General features: G+C 41.9%; 1 protein-coding gene across 5 annotated transcripts in view; it reads left to right on the top strand.

Annotated features, from left to right (window-relative positions):
• RARB (retinoic acid receptor beta) overlaps positions 1–17,433 on the top strand; it is a 378,824-nt gene that overhangs the window by 237,658 nt on the left and 123,733 nt on the right. For all 5 annotated transcript variants that reach the window (XM_059162464.1, XM_059162466.1, XM_059162468.1 and 2 more), the window contains exon 2: positions 3,950–4,098. In XM_059162464.1, the coding sequence (XP_059018447.1) occupies positions 3,950–4,098 (149 nt within the window). The remainder of the gene's footprint in view (positions 1–3,949; positions 4,099–17,433) is intronic.

The following is a 17,433-nucleotide window of genomic DNA, read 5'->3' as shown; positions in this document are numbered from 1 at the left end:
GATTCATTTATGGCATTTGTAGGGTTTAAATTACAAACCTCAATAGAAAGAACTCATTCATCCTTCAAAACACAGCCTGGTCACCTCTGGGAAGTCTCCTTTGAGTTCTCTGGGCTCAAAAAGGCTTTTAGCTCTCTGGCATTTTATTATATCCGTGGTCCCCAAACTGCTACAATTTGGACTCACCTGGGTTTGTTTGTTTGTTTATTTATTTATACACTCGTGGTCCCACTCCCAGATAGTCTGGCGTAATAGCTTTGGGATACAACCTGGGCATTAGAATGTTTAAAAGCTACCTACATTGGTCTAATGTACAACCGGCTTAGAGAGCCACTGTATTATATTCTCGTTTTTGGTTTATTTTCCATCTGGCAAAACCATCAAGACTAAGGCATTATACCATGCACCATCCATAGCCTCGAACACAATATCTGGCATGCTGTGGTCTACTCAGCAGAATAAGTGATTGAACACATGACCATCCACCACACAAACATGGAAAGGTTCATAGCATTACTGGTGAAATCACCACAGCTTTAATAAAAGTCTAGAGCCATCACTATTGATCACTGACAACAGAACATTTCCATTCATGGCACCTGTTCAGGAAAAGCATTCTGGATTCATCCATTTGTTACAAGTGACTCTTATCCACAGAAAAAGGCTTTTACCAAACTTTGTAAAATGTTTTGGGGTTTGTGAGGTCTCCTGCCTTTTTAAAAGTGTGCTTTGCCCTGAGTTTCTTGGGCATTAAATTGCCCAAGTTCTGTTTCCTCTCTTTGGGAGGGTGAAATGCTGGATTCCCTTTAGGACATGTATTTGAAGTGACATATTTATGGAAATTACCACCCACTTTTGAAATTCAGGGCATAACTCTGACAGCTGAATCCAGCCCTAACAGAATTCTATTTACAACTTTCCTAGACAAGCCAGATTAGCTGTTCTACACGAGCGAGTAGAACATTAAAACACACACACCCCACATTGCTTCTGTGGCAAACACAATGCAGGATTGATCGTGGTGGTGATGACATAACTCTGTCAGAGTTGTTGAAACACTTGGGTGGAAGTAGAGCCGTACAAATAAAACCAATCCAAGACTTTGGGGAGGCATTTAGGGAAGGACTCCCTTGTATTGATATATGGGGAGTGACCTAGCCTTTCTAGAAGTCGGTTTATCAACATGAAGTAAAAAGTAACAAAACATTTTTAAATAACCATACCTTTTGAGCTAGTAATTACACCTCAGAGAATTTATCTTAAATAGGCATGTGTTGAGATTAGTTAGAAAGAGGGTCATCATAATGGAATGTTCTGCAGGAAAAATATTTATGGGCAAGGAAATAAACGCATGACATAATAAGTTAAACAGAATCCCAAACAAAATCTACAGTAAAAGTCTTCTTTAGTAAACAAACAAACAAACAAACCGGAATCATTTATCTGGCTAGGAAAGTAGTCTGGAAGGGTGTATGCTGGGGTGATAACCATGCTTTTTCTCTGAGTAGAAGGTTGGGGGTGATTCTCTGCATGTTTGTTTTTCTTAGATTTTAACAAAGAGCCACACATTATTCCGTACTTTTAACCAGTACTGTTTTCTTGTTGATGTCATTATTACTCATTTGCTTCCAATGAAGCTGATTAGCTTAGTGTTGGGACTGCTTTTGCACTTAACAGCTCAATAGCTGATCTGATAAGCTTTAGTGACTTCTCGGATGCTAACTTTTATGTAGAATACTTGTCATAATGGTGCCAAGCTGCCCAGAGTAAGGGCCGTCTTCGTCCCAGACATCTTCTAACCAGTAAAGACTGTAATAGATTTATCTGCTAGCCCTGCATCACTGTAATGAATTCATTCCAAGATACTTCTGAAAATACTATAATTATAGTTGATTCTACTCCAAAAGGATAATTAATTTTTTAAAGAAGCAAATGAGTATATGAAAGCTATTTGATTTGTAATTGTCTTACCTTAATGCCTTAGAAGGGCACTTAGTACTTGGAATGAAAACGCAAAGGGAGCAGGGAAAAGTTCATGTATTCACTCACAAATATTTATAGATATCTTACCTACTATGTGCCAGGACCTCTTCTTGGCCTGGAACATAGTTGCAAATGATGCAGGTAAGTTCCATGGCCTCATGAAATCCGGAATTGGAAGGTAACAGGTAGAATATAAAATTGTGCATAAACAAACGTTCTAAATTTTGGTGTACTAGTCAGGGTTTTACAGAAAATAAAATAATGGGGTGTAGTGATCAGGAGGGAGAAGGGACATCTTAGAAAAGACATCTTGGAGGAGGTGACATTTAAGATCTAAGAGGTGAAGAAATGTCACCAGACATGTGGCAGTGTGAGAATTTCCAGGTATGTTTACCTGGTTAGTGCAGTAGCCTTATGTTGGTACAAAAGCTTGCCCTATTCAGGAGGTGGAATAGAAGCTAAGTGTTTAGAGGTCTGATAAATGACAATGATGATCTCAGTGATGTTGGTGTTACTAAGGGGCCGTATCATAAAGAGCCTTGTAGAAGGCAATAATGAGATTGACTTTGATCTAATTGGCGACTAGTGGAGGGCCTTAGACAAGTAAGGGAGGTGGATTGCTTTTACCTTTTTGAAAGGTTATCTGACTCTGTATTTGAAGAAGGGACCCAGGGGTAGGAGCACAGGCACAGGGAGACCATTGAAGAGGCTGTTGCAGTAGCTCAGGTGAGGGATGATGGTGGCCTGCTGGCCTGGCATGGTAGCAGGATGATGAGATGAGGATGGATCCACAATGTGTGTAAGAAGTAGAGTTGCCCCATCTTCCTGAAGGTTTGGCTATCGGACAATAAAGTCAATAGAATATCTAGTCTGGAAGATTGTGAGTAGTGGAACAACTGGAAATCTTACACTCTGGGGAATATACTGTATATTGTAAAGAAATTTGGAGGTTGGAATATTCTGGAACATTACTGAATGACTTTGGGTCACTCACTCCCTTCCCCATTTCCATCACACTTTGTGTGCATTTTTGCCTGCGATAGGAAAAGGGCCAGGTCTTGACTTGGAACATAAATCTGGTAAGAAGGGATGGGAGAATAAATTCTGTGAATTCCTATTTCCCATGGAATTTGGGTGGTTAAAAAATGAAATGGGGAAATCCTGTATTTTTAAATCTAGGAAAAAGAGCAGAATGACTCTGCCATCATCAGTATAACCCACTGCTTCTCAAACATTAATTGTATATTTGGCAATCTGAGGGTTTTGTTCAAAATCAGATTCTGATTCCCAAGGCCTGAGCGGGGGCCTGATGCTCTGTTTTCTTATTAGCTCTAAGTGGACGCTGAGGCCGCTGGTCCAAGGAGCAGTCTTGGAGTAGCCAAGGTCTTACCGATTTTTTTATTAATGACGATCCGTCATGGCTGCATGGCCCTCCCCAGATGCTTGCCCAGTGGCTGCTGTGGGCATTTTCTCCATTTGTCTTGGGAAACTTACTTTTGGCTAAGTGAGCAACTGGGTCAAAAAAGTCATTTCAGAGACTCCATGTGCATCAGAAGCTAAGGAAAACAAAGAGCAGAAAGACCGGGTGTTGCAGTGTGAAGATCTCACTTTGGTCTTGGTTCTACGAACCGGCCTGTTGATCTTGGACGAGTCATGGCACTTCCCCAGTTTCTGTTTCCCTCAGGGGCAGCATGGAGAGAAAATCATGTCCCTCACAGTGCTGGGACGCACCATGAAGGAGAGGGGCAAATATGCTTGCTCTGTGAACGGTAGAGCGCCACAATCCTGTCCATGTCCCCACAGCCTGGCCGACAACAACCCGTGTTTTTGTGGGCCTGTTTTTGCTGGTGTTCTTGCTGAACTTGGCACTGGGACCTATGATTTCGCTGGTGAAAAAGAAATGAAATGACCCATTTTCTCTTTTTTTCTCCCCTCCACCCGCCACCCCGACCCATCTCCACCACAGCAATTGAAACACAGAGCACCAGCTCTGAGGAACTGGTCCCGAGCCCTCCGTCTCCACTTCCTCCCCCCCGTGTGTACAAACCCTGCTTCGTCTGCCAGGACAAATCATCGGGGTACCACTATGGAGTCAGCGCCTGTGAGGGCTGTAAGGTCAGTACCCGCGCCTCTGCATCCCGCGTGCGTTCCTTTTCCTTGTGCTCTGTTGGGTGGGGGGAACCTGCTCAGCTCTAGAAACCGGCTGCTTTGCCATCTTGAAATGCCACCTCTACTGTGGGGGGCTCGGTTGTATTTGATGGTTGCATTTCTTCCTTCTCTCTCATTAGTTAAAAACTCAGAAACTTCTGCAAATGACTGATGGGGGCCAAATGTTTCTAGGGCCCTTAAAATAACAGAACAGTTCTTTTCAGGTAACAAGAGCTTTTTGAAGGAGTCCTGAAAAGCATCATCCTGTTTCTCTTTAGAACATGCCGTCTGCTGTCTTCGTAGTTTTATTTTATTTTTAAATATGACTGACAGTCCACTAAATCAACTTGCTGTGAATCCAAGGTTGAAATTGGGATTTATCTTCTGGCTGTTTCCTCAGCCCTGTGGCCTTTGAATTACAGTTTGATTTTCAGCCTGTAGGGACTTGCTACCGTGTGCGCGTGTCATAAATTCAGGAGAGCTGGATTTAAAATTCCAGCCTATGGAGTGGTGGAGGCTGAACATGTGTCAGAGAGGATATGGCTGCTTTGAATCAAGCTAGACAATTCCTATCGTGTCCAACAGTCTTAATTGAATGAAAGAGCTGCTTTTTTTTTTTTTTTTTTTTTTTTTTTGAGAGAGAGAAAAGAAACGAAGAATGACTTCATAAACAAATCCAGCTCATCCACAGTTTTTCAAAGGAGCTATGACTGTTTTGAGCTAGCCCTTTTCCAGATAGACAGCCATTTTAGGGTCCCTCCTACAGCTGGTCAGATCTGTTCTGTATATAGATCCATTGGATGATTCATTGCAATTTTCAGCATGCTGGAATATCACAGGTGCTCCCATCAGGTGCCCTGTGGCATTTTGTATTTGGCTTGTCAGAGTTAGCATCTGTTGTCAGCATATGGATTGGTTGGGCACTACGGTGTAACAAACCCTCCTAAAGCTGGAGGGCCCAAGACGACCACCCTGCGTTTAGTTTCCGGTTCTGTGGGACAGCACTTTAAGCCTGCTTCCTCTGGGTGGTTCACCTGCCCTCAGCTACTCTCTGCTGTGTATCTCCAGTCAGCTGCAGGTTCCCTCCGTGGCTCTGCTTCTGGGGGTTACTGAAGGCTCCTGTTGGGTGTCTCACCTCTCCCCCTTGTGGTCTCTAGTGCCTGTTGGGCTGGTACTGGGTTATTTGCACAGGCAGGGTTCTGGAAGGAAGAACAGAGGCATATGAGTTATCCTGAGGCCCGGGCTCACACGTGGCACAGTGTCTCTGCTGACGTGTTCTGTTGGTCAAAGTAAGTCATAAGCCGGTGAGACTTGGGAGGTGGGAACAGAAACTCAACTGTCTAATGCAAAGGGCAGCAAAGTCACGTTCTAAGAGGGAGGAATACAGGGTAAGGACAAGCGGGATCATTTTAGTATGGAGTCTGTCACGCTGAATGCCTTACAGTCCATGCCCCAGAGCGGATAGGGTCCTAGCTTGAGTGCACAGCACCACACTCAAGTCTGGAGAGTCATGGGTGCTTAAAGATAGAGGTTGAGCAGACACAGAAATGTCACTCTGCCCCTGAAATTATGAGTTTTCTCCTCTTTTCAAGCTACTGCAATAAACATGGATTATTTTACTGAGCGAGGCTACTTTAGGGAACATCTCTCTGCCTCTGGGATTGTGTTGGTTGTTTTAAAGGAGTGTCCTTTCCTCCAGTAGCTTCAGATAAGGTGATCAGGAAAGTTCACACGGCTGCCAGTTGGCAGCTAGATGAAAAGCCAAACATTTGTGCGTCTAATTATTACTTTTATTATTGATTGCTAGCTGAACCTACTTAACTTTATCCTGATATTTTGGACAGCCACAGCCAAACACAAGTTGACTTTGTCCACTTGTTGTGCAATATATAAATAAACCCTTTCCTAATGATCATTTGGAGTGAAATGAAAAGACACTCCTTTATTTCAAAAAATGTTAAGTCACGTCCTGTCCAGAAATGGCTCGGAATGTGGTTATATTCTAACTCAGCTTACCTGCTCCTGTTCTGTCCTGGGAAAAGAAATTACCCCACATCTCTCTTCTTTGCCACATTCCAGGCCCTACAATATTCAGCTGTTTCACAATCTGTACAGTACACAGTGTTTTAATGAGCTCTTAGTCAGCTAATTTCCTTGACCTCTTGTTTTAATTTTGGACTCTGACTCTTTTTAGGAAAAACCCCAACAACAACAAAACCCATACCAGAACAGGCAACGTTGATAAACTTGATGAAGGCAGTCAGAGTCTTGTTATGGTGTAGCTGTTTATCAGAGTAAAAGCCCAATAAGGCTGGTCAGCCAGTTGTCGGATTTGAGGGTTTTTGTATCGTGGGTGGATCTCTGAAAATATGGGCTGCCTTTCCCCTAGGTTGTTGAGAAAGACTGCTCTGCATTTTGGCTTACTGGGAAAACATAGTGGTAGAATTCACAGAACTGAAAACCATAAGGGCAAGGTATAATAATCTAACAGCCAAAGGAGAGAAACACAATTTAAAAAAATTAAATATAATTGTTACCATTTTTTTAAAGGAGTTACTAAAACAGTGCAAAATTTATTATGTAAAAAATAGAAAATTAAAACCACCATAGTTCTATGCTGGGAGAAAACCTCTGCTAAATCTGTTTTTCTATGAGTGCATATATATATGTATTATTATTTTTGGCTTTTAGAAAAATAGAAGTTTATGTTAGATGCTGGTTTTAATCTGCTTTTTAAATTTAATAGTCTTTCATGATCAAAATGTAAACAACTGCATAGTTTTTGTGGTTATAACATTAATGTAGTAATTTATGGTTATTTCATAATTTATTTAATGAATTCTGTGTTCATTTAAAGTGTTTGCAGTTTTTCTCTATTACAAGTAATACTTTAATGTATAGCCTTGAGGTATATCTGTGATCTTTTTTTTTTTTTTTTAGGATAAATTAGTAGAATTTGAATTTCTGGGTCATTGGCTTTGAACATTCTTAAGGTTTTTGATACAAATGGCCAAAATGTCCTCTAAAGGAGATATATCAGTTTAAGTTCTGCTAATCTGTTCAAAGTTAATTGTATTTGGGGCACCTGGGTGGCTCAGTCAGTTAGGCATCTGCCTTCAGCTGGGATCCTGGGATCAAGTTCCACAGTGGGCTTTCTGCTTGGTGGAGAGCATGCTTCTCCCTCAACTCCCTCTGCCTACTGCTCCATCTGCTTGTACTTTTCTCTCCCTCTCACTCTTAATTGTGTTAGAGATTATCTACTAGGAATCTCTCCCATGTGATAATAAGGTAATGCATCAAAACCAACGTCTCCTCTGGAATTCTGCCTCTCTACGTAGGGTGTTTATAACGGGCCCGATGCATGTTATCCTCTTGGCCTCCCAGCAGATACACCATGGGTCCCTGGTCGACCATAAGGGCTGGCCCATTTCTTGGCTAGGGATCAAAGATCAGTATTCTGGGTTGGGAGCCCTGCTCTAAAATAGGACCCCTAAAGAGAACCCAGTTTATATCTATAAGAAATAATGCCCAAGGTGGCTTCAGCCTGTCCTGACCAGGATGACCTTATTGACTATTGTTTGGGAAAGAGAACCTTCTGTTTTCTTAGGTAACAGTGGCATTCTCAAATTCAAATTTAAGGAATTGGTTATGGTCCGCCTCTTGGAATGGCCAGTGGTTACTGTGTTAACACAGCATTACCATGGCAACATAACCACTAGATGCACCATTGGGATGTCCCCTTTAGGGGATTTCCAGCTGAACCATGGCAGTTTTTTGCAGGGGACAAAGAGTACATAAAGTGAACAGGTGTTGTGGTTAGCCAAGAAGGTTCAGCAATAGAGAGTGATAAAGCTGATTTTCATGTGTCCTTCAGAAACCGTGTCATTGCTCATAGCTATAATATATGCACAGTTTTGGGCTTTATCATATTTTATATTGATTATGGAGTTTAGAGTAAGCATACCCGGATTTGAATTCTAATTAGACTATTTGATAACTCTATGACCTTGGGCACACATCTTTAGTTCTCTGTGTCTGTCTGTTCTCATCTGGAAAAATGGAGATAAGAAACCATCTATTTCATAATATTGCTGCGAGTATAAAATGAGTTACTACGAAGCATATAGACAGTACTTGGCAAATAGTAAGTGGTATATACATTCAGTTATGGTCTGTATTATCAATAATTTAATGACTTTCCATGGCGATGTAACATCAGTTATGCTCTTAGTACTCTTTCTTATAAAACTCTTTTACCAATTCTCTATTTCTTTATACCAAAAATAAACACTGCCTCTTTCCTTCAAGATTTAGTTTAAGACCCAACCACTCCACTGAATCTACCCTGATTACTCCAGTATGGGGGTTGGCAAATGGTTTCCATAAAGAGCCAGGTAGTAAATATTTTAGTTTTGAAGGCCATCTGGTCTCTGTCCCAACTACTCAACTCTGTCACTGTAGTATGAAAGGAGGCACAGACAATATGGCAAACAATGGCCATGGGTTTGTTTCAATAAAGCTTTATTTTTTTAAAAGATTTTATTTACTTATTGGAGAGAGAGACAGAATGAGTGGGGGTAGAGGGGCAAAGGGAGAGAGAGAGAGAGAAGCAGACTTCCTGCTGAGCTGGGATCACCCCCCCCCACCCCCCCACCTCCCTGCAGTGGGACTCAATCCCAGGACCTGGAGATCATGACCTGAGCTGAAGGCAGATGCTTAATCAACTGAGCCATCCAGGTGTCCCAATAAAACTTTATTTATAGAAATAAGCAGTGGGCCACACTTGGCCCTTGGCCTCATCCTGAGCTCTGCTAAAGTACAGGAGGATGTATTCTTTCTTATGATTTCTAAAACTCAAGAGCTGATGCTCTCATGCCAGAGGTGCCAGGCCAGTTGTTTCTGATGGACTGTAGGCTGGGGAATGCAGTACTTCTTTTCCACTTGCTTCAGAAATGGTGTTTTAAAAAGTTGATGTCTCCTTATCCAGAGCTCCAAGGTGGGAACTTTAAGACTCCTCTCTCTCTCTGTTTTTACTGTACCCCTTTAGTCTCACTGAGCTCCCACTTCTTTATCATCCAAAGTTACAGAAATTAGCAGTTTCCTTATAAGTGAGTTGCTTCCAGGAGCACCTAGCATCTTACTTTGGAGAGGTTTGTGGGATGTGTTTAATGAGGGGCTGTCTTAGTAAGATTTTCTTGCTTAAAAAATAACCCAATCAATGCTTGTTGGCTTAAAACAACAGACATGTCTTGTCACAGTTCTGTGCAGGTTTTCTTGTCTTGGCTGGCTTGTCTTGGGTCGGGTGGTTTAGGTGGCCTCACATGACTGGGTCCTCTCCCTGTGTTCTCATTCCTCATCCATTAGCCTAGCCTGGACTTGTTCACAGGGTGGTAGATGGGTCCCCATCAGTAAGAGGAAAAGCATCAAAGTGCAACCGCTGGTTGCATCACATTAGCTCACGTCCTGTTGGCCAGACAAGTGACATGGTCAAGCCTCAGTCTGATGGATGGAGAAATAGACTCCACCTTTGAAGGGAAAAGTGGCAAAGTCACCTTGCAAAAGGGTGGGTCTGTTAGAGCTGGCTGTTGACGATATACTGTCGTCTGTGAACTCCTTATTTCATGTGTAAGTCTCTTCTAATAGCCTGTATTCACCATTCCATCATCTTTTAGCAGATAATTATTGAACACCTACTACATCCCAAGGCCTATGCAGACACTGGAGATGCAGCAGTGAACACGGGAGATTTTCTTCCTGGAACTTACTGTCTTGTATAAATAATGTACAAATGATAAACAATTTAGAATTGAAAGAAAAGGAACAGAATGGTCTATAAACAACAGTGGAGAGGCACCTGATTTATTTGGGAGTCAGGGGGCGATCTTAGGGCTGGAAGAAACCAGCTGTGTGAGCAACGGGGAGAACATTTCAGGGCAGAAACTAAATACTTAGGATCTAGGGCTATTTCTTCCTTTCTTTGCTATATCCGTTAGCTTTTCTGGGACTCAACACATTTGTAAAAGTAAAATTCACAAGTTTGAACCCAGTCCTACAGCAAATAATGGTAAAACTGTACTCATGGGGCGCCTGGGTAGCTCAGTGGGTTAAGCCCCTGCCTTCAGCTCAGGTCATCTCAGGGTCCTGGGATCGATCCCCGAATCCTGCTCTCTGCTCAGCGGGGAGCCTGCTCCCCCCCCCCACCCCGCCCCGCCTGCCTGCTTCTCTGCCTACTTGTGATCTCTCTCTGTTAAATAAATAAATAAACTCTTAAAAAAAAACCAAAAAACTATACTTATTATTGTACTCATTTCTTGTTGGGGATCGCTAATGTGGTGTGGCTATAAGTTGAGAGGTAGGTAGGGGAAGGAGAAAACTGCCTTGTTGGATACCTTCTCTATACCAGCCATTGGGACATTTTATACTCTTATTTAATACTTGCAAGAGCTCTATAGGGGGAAGGTTTGATGATACCCATTTTACAGATGAGGAAACTGAGTTTCAGAGACATGAAGGAACATGGCTAAGGTCACACAGCTGGTCTTTTCAAGGGCTAGGATTAAAGTGTTAAGCCTGCTGGAAAATATTCCACTGTTTTAGCTGCACTGAAACAGAAGGTAGGAAGCAGTGGTGTGTGATGTTCTGGAGTTTTATGGGCCAACAAATTAAAAACAGGTGGGAGTATATTTTAAAAGAAAAACAACCCTGTTTTCTTGATCATTTTATAAAAGAAATGGCATTTTTATAACAAAAAGTAGAAGAAAGAAGAGCTTACAAGGCAGTTTTTCCCAAGAGGGGATGGTTACAGGACCCACCCACCCTAGAACCCTCCCAAATGGTGCTTTGTCCTTGTTCTCTCTGCTTTGCCAGTGACTGGTAGAAACTTCCCATGCATACACTAGCGTTTGGGAGCCACTGTCCAGCCCCCGTGGAGAGCCCCCGGGTATACCCTTGGTGGTGTGTCTTACCCACAAGGGCACAGAGGAAATGTTTGCTCAAGGTCATGTTGGTAGGCTTCTATTTAAAGCAGCCTTTAAGAGTTTAAATCCCACTAGCCCCCTCAGTCCCTCAGGGCTAATTTTGTCCATTTTCTCAACTGCCTTTGTTTTCCTTGCCTCTGAAGCAGGGAGGCCCTCATCTCCATGACAGTGTTCGGCTGCTGGGCTGTTTTTTTTCCTGGCAGACCGCAAGTAGTATGCTCTGTCACAAAAAGTTTTGTAAGCAGGAAGATGGATGCCTGCACTTAATTTTAGAACTTCTATTAAATACTATAAATGTGCTTAATGATTTTATTTGACCAAGGCCCTTAAAATGACCTTTTTTTCTGTTTGTTTTTGTTTTGATTGGCATGGATAAACAGGAACCTTAAGCTCTGCCTCGAGAACATTTCTGGCTTTGCCGCCCTGATGCTTGCTTCTGTTGAGCCCCAAGAACGATGTGCCATGCGAAAGGCAATAACAAAAACTGGACAGTGTCTGCATTCTGTAATAGCTACAGTGAATTGTGAAACTCGCCATCAAGTTCATTATTAGAGTTTTTGAACCACACAAAGTGGGTCCCCTCGTAGACCCAAAGAGCTATTCTCCTGTTAACATCAGCTGACAGTGGAGAACTGACTTATTCTCTCATTAATCAGACATCTATTAAACACCTTCCGAGACAGGTTTTAGGTGTAGAAAGGAAAGGTTTTATGTGTTTGGTTCCCAAAGCTGTATCCCGGTATTTATAAAGCCCATAGATGGGTGCCTGTTGGATAACAAGGACGTGGTAAATATTTATGGCCTGAATGGATGTACGAAGGGTAAGGACCAATAGTGTGTGTACCGTGTGCTATGATCCCTAGGGGGTTTGGTGAGACTCTCACCCGTCTGTCATGTTCAGGGAAGGCTCTCACCCCTCTGACATGTTCAGGGAAGGCTTTAAACAAGAGACGATCTTATAGATTTTATAAGTATGTTCCAGAGGAGAGGAGTACTCGAGGCAGAAGTGGAAGGCAAGGGAACTCAGAATAACTTAAGAAGAATTATGTGGAAAAATGGAAATTTATCCATTCCGTAGACCTTAGTTTTGCAGAGCCCTATGTAAGCAACTGGGGATGGGCCAGGCTTTAAAAGGGCTTGGGATTCATTAAATACCATTTCCTCGAAAAAGACTTCTCTCTAACCTACCTCCAGGTTAGAGTCCCTTCTTTTGCATTTTTTATTGTTCTCCTTTATAGCACTTACTGCAATGTAATCAACTTATTATTTATGGAGGCATTGGTTTGATACCAGCTTCTTCTTCTAGACTATAAACTCTTTAAGAGGGCTGAGGCTGGTCTTAGGGTCCACCACAGCACTCTGCACATAGTAGGGCCTCAGTGTGTGAATGACTTTATCACAAATTAGATCTAATTATAGAGTAATTAATATAATAATAAATGACATAAGCAGGTATATAATTCTATGGTAGTGCACATAGTATAATTTTATACATCCTATATAATTATATAATTAATTGCATCTAATTATATAGGGTTGGTGATGATGCATTAATGAAAACTTTTATAAAATTTATAAACATGAAAATGCCTTTCATGGCCAAAATTAAGTTCATTTTCTTAGTAATTTCTGCCTTCCAACACAGACTTAACCGTTCTGTGCAAAGGCTTATTTTGTCGTTGATACTGTCTTGAAGCAAACTCTTAAGGACTTGCAACTGGAAAGAAAGACTCAAGAACGCTGTGTGTTCTTAGTGCTTTAAAATAAATAGAAATCTCAACGTCTAGAAACTACTTCTGTGTGGAGAAACATCAAGACAGCTGAAATGGCAATCTGGCTCTTCCCAGTAATAGATCCTACTAAAGGAGAAAACACTTTCCTTCTTCTGGATAAGTGTTGTTCTACATTGAGAAATCACTTTTGGTTGAAAATGCAGAGAAGTCTTTTTTTTCTTTTTTCCTGGCATATGAATAAACAGGAAGTGGAGGGTGAATTTTGAATTAGCCTGCAAGCCTGTATTTTTTTTTTCTCATGTTGGCTTGGTGAAAACAATACATTTAATTTAGTGGTTTTAAGTGGTTTATAAATTTTCTAATGGTTAAAGTTCATAAACGCTTGTTGAAATGCCTACTTTGCTTGTTGTTTAAAAATCTCTGGAGCACGTTCATTTTTTTTTTTTTTTTTTTTAAAGATTTTTTTTTTTATTTATTTATTTGACAGAGAGCGATCACAAGTAGGCAGAGAGGCAGGCAGAGAGAGAGAGAAAGAGGAGGAAGCAGGCTCCCTGCTGAGCAGAGAGCCTGATGCGGGACTCGATCCCAGGACCCTCAGATCATGACCTGAGCCGAAGGCAGCGGCTTAACCCACTGAGCCACCCAGGCGCCCCTGGAGCACGTTCATTTGCCGTTTTTGTTACATCAGACAAGCTAAAGGTCTGTCATATAGAAATGTTTCATAGTTTACCTGTTGCTTTGAAAATGGCTCACGTCCCAGTGAGTGATGTCTCAAGTGCCTGTTTCATGTTTTGGTCAACTTTAAAAAAAAAAAATCACCAAAAATCAACACTCTTTTTTCTGATTTAAAGCAAATGGAGGGGAGGGGAGCAAAAGAAGTTGCTTTTACAAAATTCCTAGGGACCATCATCTAAAAATGAATTGTGACCATGTCTTACAATTACAGCAAACAAAAACAAAAATGTATTTTTGTCAGGGAAGTAAAAGTATCCTTTCAGGGTTTCCTGAGAGTGCTAGAAATTATGACTGAAAATCATTTCTGCTGAAATCAAATTTACGCCATCCTAGGTGATGATTTAGTTACTTCTGGGAAATGAGTGTTTCAGCCTTTTCTCTTTCTAAAGCTTTTACTGGAGAGGTTAAATAAAGAGCTTTCAATTCTGTATTTCCTTTTCCTGGCTGAAGGCTTGGAAAAAAGTAATGCGAAGTGAAATTGGCAAGGGCGTCCTGTTCTACTCCCCTTCAGTTCTCTTCATGGAGGCACAGCTATGAGCCCCTAGTCTCCCCCCTCTGTTTTAGTTGCCTCGCTTCCACCTGCAGACCTGTGGAAGCCTACAGAAACAATAAAAATATCTTACATGGATATTGCCTCCTTAATGCTTCTAGAGCGCTTTCACATATGAAATTAAATTAGGCTGAGCTTAGCTGCAGTACAAAAACCCAAACACTCCAAAATACGTGATAACTCGTACTTCTTTCTTTTTCACGGAATAGTTCAAGGTATGTATTCCTGGTTGGTTTTGTTCTCTCCTCCACACAGGGATTAGGTTGTCTGGCTCTTTCCAGCATTCTAGCTTGACATCCACTAGGTCCTTAGCATCGTTGGGAATGAGAAAGAGAGCGTGGGGAGAAGTGACATAGCTACTTCTTAAGAGCCAGAACCTGGGTGTGCCTGGGTGGCTCAGTGGGTTAAGCATTTGCCTTTGGCTCAGGTCTTGGTCCCAGGGTCCTGGGATCGAGTTCTGAATCAGGCTCCCTAAGTAGGGAGTCTGCTTCTCCCTCTCCCTCTGCATCTCTGTGCTTGTGCTCTCTCTCTCAAATAAATAACTAAAATTGAAAATAAAAATAAAAGCTAGGGCCTGAGGTGACATACACCTTTCTTTTTTTTTTTTAATTTTTTATTTTTTATAAACATATATTTTTATCCCCAGGGGTACAGGTTTGTGAATCACCAGGTTTACACACTTCACAGGACATACACCTTTCGGCAAGAACTGCTCATGGGACCAGAAGCAAGGATAAGAGGTGTAGTCTAGCCCCGTGCAGGGGACAGATCTTTGTGATAGAAAGAAACAATGAATTCAGTGGAGAGATAACAAGTGTCTGCCTCTGGGTTTTTTATTGGATCTTCATACCAATTTGAGAAGTAGGTGGCATGGGTTTATTCCTTCCTCCAGTTTTTAAGGAAACTTAAGAGTCTGTGAGACCACGTTCTGCCATCCACGCTCTTGAACTATAATCTAATTCTGTTCCTGAAGTGGTTTCTCGTGGAAACCAGCTTGGATACATTTCTGCATCGAATTTTCCCTGAATCTTCTCAAACTGTCTCTTCAAAGCATATGATTTGAAGCCTCTCCATGTTCCTAGTATGTTCTGTTTTGGAATTTTGAGAGACTGGCAAGGCCTTCTCTGGTACGGCTAGACTTTAGCAGAGGTTAGATTCCGCAAGACAAAAATCACACATAGCCAGAATGAGTCCAGAAAATCCCTTCAGCAAGCAGACTGTTGGAGACTGACATATGTCTCTCATTAAGGACCTACAAAGCCAATTCTTCCTCCAGCTTTGGAAACATGTTGCTGTCTGGTCTGTGGAGCCCCAGATGAAACAGTTGCTTTGTTTTCATGTTGTACCAAACATATGTGTCCTTAAGCACAAGAATCCTGCTCATGGCCTGAAAATCATACATCTTTCTAGAAGTGTCTTTGTTCCTAAATCGCTCCTCCCATGATATTTTGCTGGGGATTGGAATTTCTCTTGCGCCTTCTGTGAACTGGGTCTTTTGTTTTTGTTTTTGTTTTTGTTCAGTATTTTTCCGCTTCAGAGAGGCGGCTAGATGTGTCAGATAGATAAGCAGTACCAGAATGGGGAAAACTTTGTTCTGTGGACCCTAGAACTCATCCCTGAAAAAATTCCAGAGAGGGGAATGAAACTCTGTGTGCCTCTCTGCCTGTACAATGCTGGCATTGTCTGGAGTGGAGGGGAAAAGCGGGGTTCTGGCAACCTTGCCCCATTAGAGCCTTGTTCCTTGTTCCATGTTGAAAAGATGACATTCCTTTGCTAGCAACGTCCTGCCCGGATTTCTGGCACCAGCGCTGTGGCCAGCGCTGTGGCCTGGGGCATTTTTTGTTTGGGTTGGTTTTGTTTTATTTCAAAAGTAGCAAAGTGCCGGCTGCATGAGCCTACAAGGTAGAACTGTTTTTATAAAGCTTGTCCTCCAACTTGTCAGTAGAGTCAAGGTGGCCCATCTGCCAGGCCGTCTGCTTCTCCGTCAAAATGCAAAAAGGCGTAGAGAGTAAATTTAACTTAGTAACTTATTCTCAGGTCTTCCTGAGGCAGCCTTTGGGTTTTAACAGGGGCTGCTTCCTCCCTCTCAGGATTTCAATGTAATGCTTCGTTTATAACAGAGATGGGTGGATTTGCAAAGTAACTATTCCAATAAGGAAAAGCAAAATCTTCAGTGACCCTCTCTGTTCTGCTACTATGGGGGCATTTTCTGGGTCTGGAAAAAAAAAAATCCTTTATATTGGCTGCAGCTCTGAAGTGGGGCATGTAACATGGACTTCTCAGGTTCTGTGAGCCTTAAAATAATGAGTGGTAGGAAACTCTTGCGATAGGGAGACTACTTTGGTTTTTTCAAAGGATTTTCATGGCTACACACATTGGGAGAAACTGGAAAGATCAAGCAACTCTGTGCCTCTGAAGCTGATAATAGCAGCCTTCTAAGTATACAACACCACTATTCATACGGGCCTGGGAAGTCCCCCGCACCGTGAAAATCATCCTTATCAGTCATACCCAGCAGGATCATCTGACTGCTCCGTCGGGAAAGGAGAATTTTAGTTTGGCTCTCACATCCATATGTCAGATGCAAATTGTAGATGAGCTATGCTCTATCCAGGGACTTTGGGAGCGTGGGCATACTTTTAACCAACAAGTGCTTTTGAAAACTGCTGTCCTAATTTATATTACTCCTCATTAACATCAAGAATTAGTTTCAGGATAATAGAATGGGGGGGGTGCATGTTTTTGGCATTTATTAGTTTCCAGGGAGATGTCCTGCTGTGTTAGATGCTCCTGCAACTGGTTGGATCCCTAAGTTAGCAAATTTATAGATGTAGTATTCCATAAGATGTTTTTGATGGCATCTATTCCATATGAATGTATGATATATTATGTTTATGATAGCGGGAAAACAGGAAGCTAAAATGCTTGAACGGTTTTCAGTATATTTATTGTGTTGAGTTGCGACAGAGAAAGTTGGAAAGTTAGCAGTCCGACGCCACAAACTGTGAGAAGAGGGTATTAGAAATTGAGTCCACGAATTCTGGCTACTTCCCCAAAATGGAATTAATTGTAAAATTCCTCATTCAGTTGTATTTTGGTCTTCAAGGATTCTTTCCTGCTTTAAGAGTTAGGTGGAAATAGGTTCTGTTTGCATGCATATTTGGTGCACATTCTTGCCTGTCGGCTGACAGTCCGAATCTCATGTACATATCACGCATCCAGAGGTGGTATTTATGTCTATAAAAACTCGTGGCAGGTGGGATCTGCATACAATAGTGAGTTACATAGCAAGTCTAAGTGAGGCTAA

Source organism: Mustela lutreola, chromosome 2 (assembly GCF_030435805.1).
Source record: "Mustela lutreola isolate mMusLut2 chromosome 2, mMusLut2.pri, whole genome shotgun sequence".
NCBI classification, from domain to species: Eukaryota; Metazoa; Chordata; class Mammalia; order Carnivora; family Mustelidae; genus Mustela; species Mustela lutreola.
Note: the sequence above shows the minus strand (reverse complement) of the source record. Positions and strands in the feature narration are given on the sequence as shown.